At 44.6% G+C, this 12,867-nt stretch overlaps 1 protein-coding gene across 6 annotated transcripts; it reads right to left on the bottom strand.

Annotated features, from left to right (window-relative positions):
• Nucleotides 1-100: 100 nt before the first annotated feature.
• On the bottom strand, nt 101-12,859 carry PHTF1 (putative homeodomain transcription factor 1). 6 transcript variants are annotated; one of them, XR_012838933.1, is made up of 19 exons: nt 12,684-12,859; nt 12,563-12,619; nt 12,345-12,414; nt 11,699-11,857; nt 10,776-10,935; nt 9,852-9,977; nt 8,852-9,011; nt 7,629-7,799; nt 7,471-7,548; nt 6,458-6,667; nt 5,956-6,084; nt 5,271-5,543; nt 4,454-4,585; nt 4,176-4,262; nt 3,828-3,982; nt 3,025-3,180; nt 2,528-2,623; nt 1,785-1,910; nt 101-1,408 (listed from the first exon to the last, which is right to left on the bottom strand). XR_012838933.1 is itself a non-coding variant. In XM_075776115.1 (18 exons), exons 1-18 carry the CDS (start codon nt 12,726-12,728, stop codon nt 1,388-1,390), a joined length of 2,256 nt encoding a protein of 751 aa, XP_075632230.1. In that variant the 5' UTR covers nt 12,729-12,859; the 3' UTR covers nt 101-1,387. The 6 variants fall into 6 exon arrangements, 4 of the variants coding, with proteins under 4 accessions (XP_075632230.1, XP_075632231.1, XP_075632232.1 ...); XR_012838934.1 differs by lacking the exon at nt 9,852-9,977; XM_075776115.1 differs by lacking the exon at nt 3,828-3,982.
• Nucleotides 12,860-12,867: the final 8 nt, after the last annotated feature.

Raw genomic sequence — 12,867 nt, 5'->3', positions numbered from 1 at the left:
TTCTGCACTGTATAAAATAGATTCTTTGTTGACTTTCAGTGGTGTGATATTTTGAACAGCTCAGTCCATGACCCAGCTTCTACCCACAAACTTAATACTCTTCTGGAAAACAAATGCAATTTATTATTGGAATAACAAATGTTCAACAAAGGTATTATAAAAATCATCAAGTCATGTAGAAACAACTGTTAATGATTAAATACTTGTACTGTAGGTTTATTTGTACATTTTGATATATAAAATTGTCATCTCCTTTTACATCTTACAACTTCTCCTTGTACAGAAAATAGCTGTAAACAATTTACCACCAAAAGTTCTTACGCCACCTTGCTTACCCCTCACCTGAAAGAATGAAGCTGCGCAAATCCTCGGTTTTTACTTTTTTTCATTACTGACACAATAGAAGACAGTAGAGTCCATTAAGGGAAACGTAGGTTTAACAGAGATGTCTTTAAAACGTTTTGTGTCTCTCCTATGCCCTTTCTAAACATTAATCTGCCTTTGGGTGAGGAAGCCTCTGCTCCTCTCTGCTGCTCAACTGATCCTCACAAGATTTCTTCCTCAGGTTCCAGTGTCAGGCAAGTGCCGAGCTGCTGCTGCTGCGGCTTCTCGCAGCACGGAGCAAAGCTGCCTCGGGAACAGACAACGGAACATACTGTGTTCTTGTAGTGTAGTTTGGGGTGTAAGGCCATTCTCATGTAAGTAATGTTTTCAAAAAATTATTATTTATTTGCAGAAGACGCAGTGTAAGCCAGCCAGCATGTTATATTGCTTAACTGTCACCGTGGAGGCAGAATTCATGGTGTGCAGAGCGAATGTCGCTGCGTCCCGCGGTACTTCAGGATAAAGAGGCAAAGCCTCGCGCACGCTGAGCTTTTAAGAAAGGAAATATTCCTCAGCGCCTTCAGATTAAGCGTCTAAGTAGTATCAGTCCGAGCAGAACCCTGAGGGATGCATTTCAGCATAGCTCCAGGATGGAGCTGAGGCGGGAGGGCTGGCTCCTCCCCGTCACAGTGGAGGAGTCGATGTTGCAGAAACAAGGCCCCTGTAGTGATCGCCGGTGTCCCTCACGGAGCTCTCGCACGGCTTTTCCCGTTTGATGCCCCACCCTGCGCACAGAGCTCTGCCGTTTTCAACGCCAGCTACTAGTGTTTGCCCCGTTAATTCTGTTCTATGCTGTGCGCGTGCCAGAGGATAGCATCACTCGTTAGACCAGTTTATGTTGAACAGTAAAGCAGAGGGAGAACTTCCGATACGTACACTGAGAATCTGCTTAAAAAATCATTATTACAGATTTCCGTAGCTGGAGAACTTTTTGCCCAAGCGGTTTGTCATCTCTTCTGGTCTGTCCTGGGGGCAGAGGGCTGAGTGCCGACGTTGGGTCAGTTCACGGTTTAATTTTCCATAACTGGAGAGAGATACTGAGAGTGAGTATGGGTCAGACAGCCGAAGGTCTGAGCGCTTTTCATCTACAGGTAAGACTCGGTCTCTTTGCCCATCCTGCGTTGGATGCTCTGCTCAGCGAGCTCAGATGTCGCAGTGTGAGCCGCAGGAGGACTGTGCTCATTCTGAACGAAGGAACCCAGGATTCTGAGTAACACACCGAAGCCCTGAACGGGGCCGAAGGTTAAGTCAGCCCTGTGCTCCCCCCTAGCCTGGCTCAGGGAGCTGGAGGTTCATTCCTGGTGGGCTGGTCTCTGAATTACCAGCCATTCAAACCCACGCCCTTTCTGCTTGGGTGGGAGGAATTCAGCGGTGGGAGTCTGTGTGGGAGTTGTACTTACTCTGATATTGAATCCTAGAAGATCACTTATAACACCTGAGACAGCAGAGAGTATTACAACACGTGTTATATTGTAGATTAATGGATTCATGGTCAGTCCGTACAGCCTAAATGGAGTATCTAATTCCTGCAGTGAAAGGAAAAAAAAGTCCATCAGCGTTAGTCCAGAACCAATTAATCGCTTAATGCTGGTTCTCTGGCAGACCTTGCTAACCACGTGCTGCCTCTGTATCCTTACTTAAATGTACGTACAGAAATTCCCACTCTGCATTTCAGGCCTCCCAGCTCAAAGATGTTTTGTAATAGCCATGCTGAACCTGAAAAGCCTCCTTTGTAGAAATGCAAGATCGACCCAACAGGCTGTAGAATTTGTCTAGACTAATTTATGTGGCTCTCAGACTATGCACTTTCTTTTCCAGATATCTGCTCTGCTACTGTCAACGAGCTTTAGCATTGAAGCTGCTGAAGGAAAATGAGATTCAAGCAGTAAGGAGATGTGCTGTGTTCATACTAGCCTCTCCTCTCTCTTACCTAAATCATAGTAAGCTGCTACTAATCAAATGTTTGCAGCACTAATTAACCACAAGGGTCTTGTATCTACAGCCATGGCTGTAGAAGCACAGAAAAACTCCCGTTGTGAGAACTAACCAACCTCATCGAGAAAGGAGCAAAACAGGAACGGCAAAAATACACATTGGTTCCATAAAATTCAGCAACTGTATGGTTTTCGGCAGAGTAGCTTACCTTCAGTAGCTTTGTAGATAGTTTCAAAACATTGTTTACTAGAGACAGCTGCTCTTTCTTGTTTGGCTTCTTCTCCATCTTTAGGTATAAGTTTATCTGTGACACAGGCATTACCAACCAGACTTTAATAATATTCCAGTACTAGTCCCCAACTGATTTCTAACTGAGGGAAATTAGAGCCATTTTTTGCAGTTCACTGTCACTCCTAAGGAATGGATGCATCCACAGCGGAATTGAGCAGTGATAATACTTGTTCCAGTTGACGTGGCTAACACATGTTAACCCAAAGACAAAAATAATCCAGAATTTTAGAATTTGAGTCAAACAGCTTGTCCCTCCCCAGCTGTACAGGGGCTTAATGCCTTCTGTCCAGCACAAGTGTTGATTCCTAAATTTTAAAATTTTATTCCAATATTTTTTAAACTGGTTTGAAATGCAATAATTATATCCAAACAGGCCACAAAGCCAATAAGGGAGAATAAGCTAAATGGAGATACCTGCTCGGTGAGCAAGATTGAAATATTACTGTATTTCTTGTTGGTTTCAGAGCCCAAAGATGCCAGGCGTAGTAAAAAGAGAAGAAGTGCTGCCTCCCAGATTAGGAACTCCCAGTTGTAAGCTGCATTCAGAAATGTTTTGTGACCCTTAAGAACCTGTATTGGAGGAGGGGGGGGGGGGGGAAAAGCGCCCATGTCAGTAACAAATGACCTGCCTGTTCTTTGGAGAAGCACAAAAGCATAGCCCCTGCTCCTGAGCAGCTCCCCGTGCTCTGTGGCTACTGACAGTTCTTCCCTTGAACTGCAATTCAGTCATGTAACCAGGTTAAAGTAAAAGGTCTTGTTTCTAACCTGGCTTTAGGTTGGATTTGATTTTTTTTTTTTCTTTCTCTCTGGTCAGAAAAGAGGTCTTGTTCTTTCTCTTTCCTCCTTCTTTCCAATTAACTGGTAGTAAATGTCTTCCCTTCCATGTGTGCTCGTCCCACTGGCAGCCTCAGCCCTCCACAGCCACACTAAGCTGATTCTGCCTTCCCCAGCACGTTCCCAGCAGGTCTAACACAGCGTGGCTGGGATTGTCGTTGCTTCCTCCAGCAAGCCTGAGGCTTAGAAAAGCAATCGCAGCAGCGAGAGCCAGTACCTACTGATCATCGATCTCACTGCTACTGGCATCAAGAACTTGGCTAAACACTATAATGAATCTCTTGCCAAAAAGAAACAGCCAAGAAAACAGCTCCAACATTAACACTGCTTACTAAACAGAAGGGTTAGTGAAGGATTAAAAGGTGTAGGAAATAGTTATTGACCTGCTTTTCAACAGCGGTGGTTAAAGAGGGTGCTGCAACCAGCCCTCTTAAATAGTGTCCTGTGAACACTTGAGGTACTTGGGCAGAGTCCTTTCCTTTGTGCACAAAAGCCTATGTCCTGAATTTTCCTAATGAGTATACAGCCCCACTTTCCTCTGCAAATAGAGAATGAACACCCATTACCAACTAAACAGCACAAGGCTTTTAAAAAACGCAAACCCCGCCATATTACTTTGGAGACAAACAACTACAGTTCAAGCATTTTGTAAGCTGGCAAAAGAAAAGCCTCCAGTAGTTGGGGTTTCCCCCGCACTACTTTTTTTTAAAAAAATAGTTAAAAAATCTCACCTGGGCGCAGCATATAAAAGCGATTGAAAGAGCCAGTAAGAAGATGGATGATACAACAACATCCACAGATCGCTGGGGGCCTCGCCTCTGCAGAAACAGAGATCAGGTCTAAGGTTTGGATGCAGAGCTCTGAAGTCGGGGCTCACCACAAACGGCTGTCAAACGGTTCAAGCAGCGTTGTCCATTGTGCCCGACAGCAACAAGGTAAAGTACGGGTAGGCAAGGACTTGGTTACACCCTCCAATAATCAAATGCACCCACCTTGGCTCAGCACTCACCTTTAGATAGGAACGAAGGGATAACCAGATCTTGATGTTTTCTACCTTCTTGAGTCTAAAGTGAGGAATTTCGTACTTCCTGGCTTTCCGAGCAGATGTAATGTGACTAAAAAGTTTGGCAAACAAAAACCTCTGCAAATAAAAACCGAAACCACACACATAAACAGAAATTAGTCTAAAACAAAAAAGATTGATAAGCAATCCCAAGCAGTAACTCACAGAAAAGGTGAGCCTAATGGGAGACCTTGGTGCAGACCCTCTGGGGTAAGTAACAGCAGGCATCGTGTGTGTGCCAGAGGCGGGACTGCCATTGCTCTGCAGGCTTAGCCACAAAGCTCTTTCTAAAATGGCAAATAACCCAGCCTGCCTACCATGCAACATGTACAGCCACTTTGACACAGCTATTGCCGACAGTCATGAGGGAGCTGAACGTGCTGCAGCCAACTATCTCATGCTTCATCTTGGAACAGACCAAGAAAGTGGGGTTTTGTTGTTTTTTTTTTCTTCTTCGTCACTCACAGCTCTGTGTCGACACAGTCACTTCCATGCAGAGTGCCACTTCAAGGTGCTAAAAGGTTATTTTTTTTTTTTTTCCCCTGGGGGCAGGAAGGGTTTTGACAGGTTTGTGACTGAGTAATAGGACTCTTACCAGACACCCCCCCACACACACCCCTAAACTTCTTGGCCACCTTACCAGCTTTGACGCTTGCTTGCTGAGGCATGCTTGTCTCGCCAGCGTCTTCAGCGGTAGGCAGCATGGTTTTGGTAGAACACCTGTTCCAGGGCTCACGAAAGGCAACAGTACATGTAAACCTACCTGTTTGTATGTTCTCTCAGCAACACACATCATGAAGAAAAACATCCAGGTTAAACAAAGTCTTTCAAGGAAGTTGATTGCAGACAAAACAATGACAGGGGCGCTAGCAGGCGCTCCACAAAAGATGTGCAAAAGCTCCTTTAGAGAAATGGAGCACAGCTGCTCCAGGTTATCTGTGCGGAAGAGCCTGTAGAGGAACGGTAGGAATGCTAATCCAATGGTGATGATGTTTCCCAGCATTTGATAACCCACTCCTTGCTGGTAGGCATTTACCTGGCAGGCAGGAACAAAAAAAAAATAGGATGATATTACCTGGGGTTTTGCATCAAGGAAAAGGTATGCTGCATTAATTCAACCAAGTATTCAGTTCCCCTTCCCTTCAAAGGACACAGCCTAAAATAATTCCACCCGTTTCAGTCCAAACCCAACAACAATCAGTCAATAAATAATAAAACCACCACCTTCAGCACACTGCAGAGAGACAGCCAACAATAACTGGCACTCATTAGTCTTCACCAGAACCTCCTAAATTTTGGTTTATGCAATTTTTAAGAACATGTAGGACAACTGTATTAGCAGTTGAGGAGGGACCAGTTTTATACTGCACTTCATATTTGGATGTATAGCCTTGGTTTTTAAAGCATGAGGGAGAGAGGTTCCAATGCCTTACAGCCCTCTTTCTTACCCTGCTCATGATAATCCCACTGATGTCCAGCACAGACATGTCCACCTTCTTGCAGTCATTCCCTTCCCAGATCAGTGCACTCACTTTTGCAGATGCTGGACTTGTATTCTGCAGCCAAAACAAATGATTCTGTAAAAGAAAAAAGAATGCAAAAGGTGTATGATGTATTTCCGTCCCACTATTAAAAACATGCTTTTTCCTAGAAAGTATTTAAGATTGAGAGGGGGATTTGAAATTTGTCTTTGGGTGAAATACTCTGGTTTTGGGATTAGCAGTGGTCCACATAACACCGGCGGGAGGAGGGAGCTGATCACTGACGCTATTTAGATCATTCCAGACTTCCATGCGATTAGCACGGTTGACAGAATGGGCTCATCCAGCATGAGGTCGCTCACGTCACACCAACAGCATTCAGGTGTGTCTTTCATGTTCTTTGGGCAGAAAGGGGGGGTGTGTGTGAAATCTTTTAGTAATCTCAGCTACTGGATATAAATCAACAAACCTGCTGGAAAACATCTTCCTTCAAATCCCGCCTGGTACCTCTCACAGTCATTTCCTCGCTGTCGCTGGTGCAGGATGAGCGACACTCTGGCCCGTGAAGCAGATCATCCCAAAGCATGTCTTCTGTCTCAGAGTCATGGCGAGTACTTTCCGAGTCTCTCCGGGTCACGCTACAGCTCCGGGATCCCGCACTAATGCAGGATCTCAAGTCCTTTGAAGACAAGCAAAATTTAGGCAGCACAGCCCCACACCCAGTTTGCAGAACCATCTCCTCCTCCCCACCAACAATCGGCTACCTCCGCTCCCCGGGGCAGCCCAGAACTCCTGGTCACACCCTCCCGACACAAACTGTTAAAGACAGCGTTACTCTGACGGGTTTTACAACCGGCATTTCTACACAGGATGTCGCACAGAGTATTAGTAGTTCCCCACCTCTATTCCCAACTTCACAAAATAAAAATTGACTTATTAATTCTAGTGCAAATGTTTTCTGGCTTTTGCATAATCTATTTTAAGATTTCATTTATATTTTATATTTATTTAAAGATTTTTATGTTTATAATTTGATATTCATAAATTTCTATTTTAGTTTCAGGTGGGAGGAGTGGCAGGGGGAAGATAAAGTAGTGAAATGAATGAGTATATATCACAGAATAAAATTATTTATTCATTTTAAAATCAAAATTTATTATCATAAAAGCTATAGTGCGGTCTCCCAAACCACAAAAGCAATGGCAGCAATTCAACATGAGCAGTTAGAGGCAGCTTGGACCATACTATGCTGCCAATAGAGTGATTTTTTTATTTGCTTGCTTCGTTTTCGTTAAAGTAAAGTAATATGCTCAGAATTGTGAACAAAGTTTATAAAGCTGCAAACCAGCAGGGAGGGAGGCCACACCTCATACCTGAGGACACTGAAGCACTATCATTTAATAATGATCTGTTCTAATGGGGAGGCTGTCCCTGCACTGGCCAGGCTCGGTAACGCGCTCTCTCTCGAATTGATGACCATACCTGACTGTATAATGCAGACTCGAGCTCAGATTCCACAACACTATCAGAGTCTCTGGCACCTTTAAGAGCTTGCTTGACCTGCCAAAACCAAAGGAAAAACAGCTCATTATCCATAGCAAAAAATTGTGTGGAAAATGGCATAAATTCAGCATGAGTACCTGTGAGACAGCCTGGTTCAAAGAAACAAGAGGCCTCTTTTTCTCTTCATAACTATTGTCACTGGAGGCCCCTTCTATGTTCTGGCGTAACGAGATCCTTTGTACCATTGCTTCAGCATCCTCCTCACTGGAAAGCTCGTCAGAAACGCCACCTCTGTTGGCACAGTCATCCTAGAAATACAGCAGTCAAAGTAAGACTCAGGCACCGATAAAGGACCAGCCTGAACTGCATCAAACTGAAGACTCAGAGCCCACGCTGGTACTACACTGGTGTACACCGTCATCTCGAGTTACCTGTGACAGCCAGCAAATGATCTCCACGGAACACGCAGAAACAGAACCCAACTTAGCACCACAAGGACATGACTCCCTACCCCGCCCCTGCCTTGCCACAGAAGTAATGAGAGGGAATTTTGGGTGGGGTGGAGCTGGATTTGGGGCAAGGGCAGGAAAAGGCAGCAGCAGCTCTTGGCTTAGGTCTTACCAGCAACCTTAAGCCCAGAACAGATGAATCTACAAGCTCGTAGCTAGCAGGCCCAAAATCATCAGATGTGACCCCTACACCTAGCTCTGCTCCTCTCCAAATGCCTAGAAAGAGAGGAGTTGGGATGATACTACCACGGTTCCACACAGATTCTAATCTAAGCTTTGTACGGGAGTTAACACCTTACCGACCCAGAGGAGCATCAAAAGTAACTCCACAAAGCTTTATGTTTTAGAGGTTTCAGCAGAGGTCACAATGCTTTAACTGTCTTTCTCTTTCCCCAAGGGATGTTTCAGTCTTTATTTTCCTGCCTCCCCCCCGAGAGGATATTGCGGGGAACTGTTTGCAAGGCAAATTACAGAACTGCTCTTGAAAAGTGCTAATTTATTTATTTTTATCATTATCAGCAGTATTCCTTAACTGAACATCTTGTGATCAGAAGTCTCTACAACTAAACAAGCACTTTGGTAAAGAGACATTTCCCAGGATTGTCTGTGTTTGGCATACTTGGCTTTCGTAACAGATGAAAAGATGCCGACAGTAGAGTATCGGCACCCTGTCAGCTGTTCAATCGAGAAGTCGAAAGGGGGTTTAGATTTCCCATATGCAAGCAAAGATTAGTAGAAGAAGGGAGTACCTTGTATTAGATCAAATCGAACGGTCAAGTATCAACAAGCTTTCGGGCACATACAGAATACACTGAAACTTGTGACTTTACACAGATCTTTCCTGCCGGTACCTGAAGGCTCTTCTCCCCATCAGAAAGTTTCTTTTTCTCTTTGAAGTGCAACAGCCTGTATTCAGATCTGGCATGTCTCTGTTTAATGTCATTATTCACAGCATTCACACCATTTTCTGTCTCAGTCCCTTTCTCGGCTACCAACTTTACTCTTCTAATCCTATGAGAGAAAATACAATTAAATGCTTTTATGTCAGAGGAAAACTCTTTGAGGAAAACATCATGGTCTCTTTCACTTGCCACACAGGTACAACATTAAACAATATAGCTAAGGGAACACATAATTGTCTTCTGCTGACAGGCTCTTGGTGTCCTGATTTTGTTGAAGAGACTTGTATCTGCTTCACTCTCACTAGACGGTTCTTTTGTAACTCTAACAGTATCTTAAAACTTCTAAACCAAGAGGGAAATTTTTTCTTATTATTATTTTTGGGGGGGGGTGGGAAATGCGAAGAGCAATTCAGAAGACAAGAAGTCCTCATCAAGAGAAAGGACCTGTCAGTTGAAAACTCACCAAGAAACTCACCTGAGAAAACAGTAGAAGACAATGAAATACTATCCCAAACAATCTATCCTCCTTTTCCTCGAGTTACTTTTAGAAAAAGTAAGGTGGCAAAGTGGGATGACTATCCAAGCAACTTAAACTAGAAGGCACAATTGCTTCTGGAAATCAGGTAAAACAGTAATAGAATTTGAGTGTACACATTCAAGAAAGGTCACTTGCATGATAAATAAAAATAAGTTCTGCCACTTTCTGCAACTCATCTAACACTCAGTTTTAGCTATAATGTGAGATACGGTATTATCTCCTAATAAGGACATACTAAAAATTCACGTGGAATCAGTCTCCGGCAATACCAAGAGTACTTTTAGTTCAAAAGAAACTAATTGGCAGACTTTGGGGGTGTCAGTGACAGTATACATTCTGTCTTCATTTTCCAGGTATCGAATTGTTTGCAGCGTCATTACGAATACAGCAAACCCAGTGAAGATCACATACCTCCTTCGGAAAAGCATACTAAATAAATTGTTAAGAATGGATGCAGATTCAGACTGCTCTTCTTTACTGTTTTTGTCAGGAGAAGACCAACTGTTCCCATCGACACCCACAGATTTGCGTAACTTCCTGATTTTTAAAAAAAGGAGAATTAAATTTGCATAGCAAGCTACTTTTACGTCATTCTTAAATGATCTGAATCAGATTTGAGCAGCTTTTTAGATGCTATTTTTCTTAAGTCACGCAGACAGAATGCTTATTTCCAAATAAAATAAATTTTATTTGGATTAACAGAAGGTATGCATATACCTACAGGACATCAATATTAGTAAAGGATGCAACAGACAAAATCTGGACAAAATCTCTGCTGCAGGAATCCGATAGAGGCAAAACTCTACCCACATCCATCATCTCGTGTTCAAATACTTGTATCAGTGTTTAAACTGAGTCGGACACCTAACAGTTAAATATCTAGTAGATACAGCATGTCTCCCACATGCACAAACAAACTGCCAGCAATTAATCTGCCACGGTTATCTCTCCCATCTTTTGCCTGTTCTCAATACACATCAGTAATTCCCTGCAGTTAATGCCAAAGCAGGACACCAGACTGGTTTGCAAAACCCTGAAGATGCCTTTCTACGCAGAATGCCCTCCTCTGGCTGCAAAAATAAACTGTATTAAAAAGCCACATTAGGAAAAAAAGGCCCAACTGACAACTAAATCAGACCTATCGCAGCCTGGTAAATTTGCTGCATTTGTCTTGGTTATGAGAAGATGACAAGCAAGTCAGAAAATACTCATTTTCACATTTATGGTTAAATAGCATATTTACGTAAAAATAGAAGATATTTACCCATTAACTTCTACCATAAGCAATCCATCATATGCTTTGATGCCAACAAATGAACCCGTCACCCCGCTCACCTCCTCCGCCTGCCGAGTCCGTTGGTTCCTGAAGGTTTGTTGATCTGGGTGGACACTATTTGACAGTGAACGGTTCCCATCAGTAACATAAGGCACATTGGTCCCATGACTTCACTTGCATTCACAACAGGCATCATGAAATACAACACAACTGCTATGACTGAAAAGGAAAAAATGGTATCAAATGCAAAAATTAAGAGCATAGCCCAGTTTTCCTGTCTTAACTATTGTCCTGGTTTCAGCAAGGACAGAGTTAACTTCCTTCCTAGCAGCCGGTGTAGTGCCGTGGTTTGGATTTAGGATGAGGATAATGTTGATAACACACTGATATTTTAGTTGTTGCCAAGCAGTCAAGGACTTTTCAGCTTCTCCTACTGCCCTGCCAATGAGAAGGCAGGGGGGCACCCAAGAAGCTGGGAGGGGACACAGCCAGGACAGCTGACCCAAACGGGCCAAAGGGATATTCCCTAACATATAGCGTCATGCACCATATAGAACTGGGGGCGGGACGGGAGGTTGTGCAGCTCAGGACTAGCTGAGCATTGGTTCAGAAATAACGCTGTACATCACTTTTTTTTAATATTCTTTTATCATTATTATCTTCCCTTTCTGTCCTATTAAACTGTCTTTATTTCAACACACAAGTTTAACCTTTTTTTTTTTTCTTTTTTTGATTCTCTCCTCCATCCCACTGCAGGGGGGAGTGAGCGAACAGCTGGGCAGTTGTTTTAGCTGCCGGCTGGGTTAAACCACGACAACTATTTATTTTTACTCAGTTTTATAATGTCTACAAATACTAGTGCCACAACTCTACATTAAGTAGACTTCAGATAGGATTCTTATGCTTTAGATTATGAACTACAAAATGGTGTCGCATTCCTTGCAGAAAAAGGATTGTGGCACAGACTGCTACCACCCCTTACCCTGCATAACGTAGAGCACCAGGAGCCACATAAAAATACGCTGGGAAGTAACCTGTATCCACCACTGGCTGAATAATGGAAAAAATACAACTCTCACAATTCCCTTCCGAGTTAGCGATGTCCAGGGGATTTCAGGCTTGGCTTTAGCAAATGTAGAGCCTTGGAATTAAAGGAACAACAAACAAGTCATAATTGTGAATTACAAGAACTTCCTTACTTATGACAGAAGGCTGCAGTTCAGAAGGGTAACAGCAGCCCCGCTTCAGGCACTTGTCCCATCTATAGAGCTCAGGCACCTCGGTAAGTAGCCCCTCGTCTTATCTCAGCAAACCAGCTGCAAGCCCTTCCCCACCCCCCAAGTCTGCTCTCACCAACCCCAGAGAGCTGGTTTTGCTGAATCACCCCGAATTCCTCCTGCATCTCCTTTTGCACGGACGCCAGCAAGCACAGACACCCAACCCCGGTGGTAAGGTCTGGGGCTTCCACCACCCTCCCTGCTGCCAGAAAGCTGAATGACTCAGGCTCCGGGCAGCCACTTAACAGGTCAAGAAAAAACACCTGCCAAGAGCAGGCTCGCCTTTCCCCTGCCCTGTGCAAAGCAGCGATGCATTAACGGCTGCGGCAGGGACACCAGGATCTCTCTCACCTCTGATTAAATCCACGTCGATCAGATCAGGCTGAATGTGACCCTTCTTCTTAGGCTTGTTTTTGAAGCCCTACGAAGCCAAAAGAAAAAAAAAAAACAAAAAAAAAAAAACAACAAAAAACACAACAAAAAAAAACCCCACCCAAAGGCCCATTAGCTGTGAGGGGAGCCGAGCGCGGGCTGCGAGGGCAGCAGGAGCGCCCGGCCGCCGCCGTTACCTTCATCTCGGTCTGCTCGATGGATTTCTCCCATATCTGCTGGTCGTAGGCCCCGATCTGGAAGGAGAGGAGGCTGAGGGCACGGCCGGGCCCGCGACCGCCCGCGCCGCGCCTCACTCACCTTCTTCTGGTACCAGGAAATGGCATCCCTGTCACGAGAGGCCATGAGGCGCCGCGGGGCGCCGGCGAGCTCGGGGCGGGCCCGGCCCTGGCTCCGGTACCGGCCCGGGCCGCTGTTACCCTGGAGACCGCCGCAAGCCCGGCGCTCGGCCGCCTCCGCCTGGCCCGGCCCCGCCCCCGCCCAG

The sequence above is a fragment of the Balearica regulorum genome, chromosome 25 (assembly GCF_011004875.1).
Source record: "Balearica regulorum gibbericeps isolate bBalReg1 chromosome 25, bBalReg1.pri, whole genome shotgun sequence".
Taxonomy (NCBI): domain Eukaryota; kingdom Metazoa; phylum Chordata; class Aves; order Gruiformes; family Gruidae; genus Balearica; species Balearica regulorum.
Note: the sequence above shows the minus strand (reverse complement) of the source record. Positions and strands in the feature narration are given on the sequence as shown.

Coding starts and splice junctions, on each gene's coding strand:
- PHTF1 (XM_075776115.1), bottom strand. CDS start 12,728: ATGGCCTCTCGTGACAGGGATGCCATTTCCTGGTACCAGAAGAAG. Junction 12,620..12,683: donor TTTCCTGGTACCAGAAGAAG/GTGAGTGAGGCG, acceptor CTCTCCTTCCAG/ATCGGGGCCTACGACCAGCA. Junction 11,858..12,344: donor CGACGTGGATTTAATCAGAG/GTGAGAGAGATC, acceptor TTTAATTCCAAG/GCTCTACATTTGCTAAAGCC.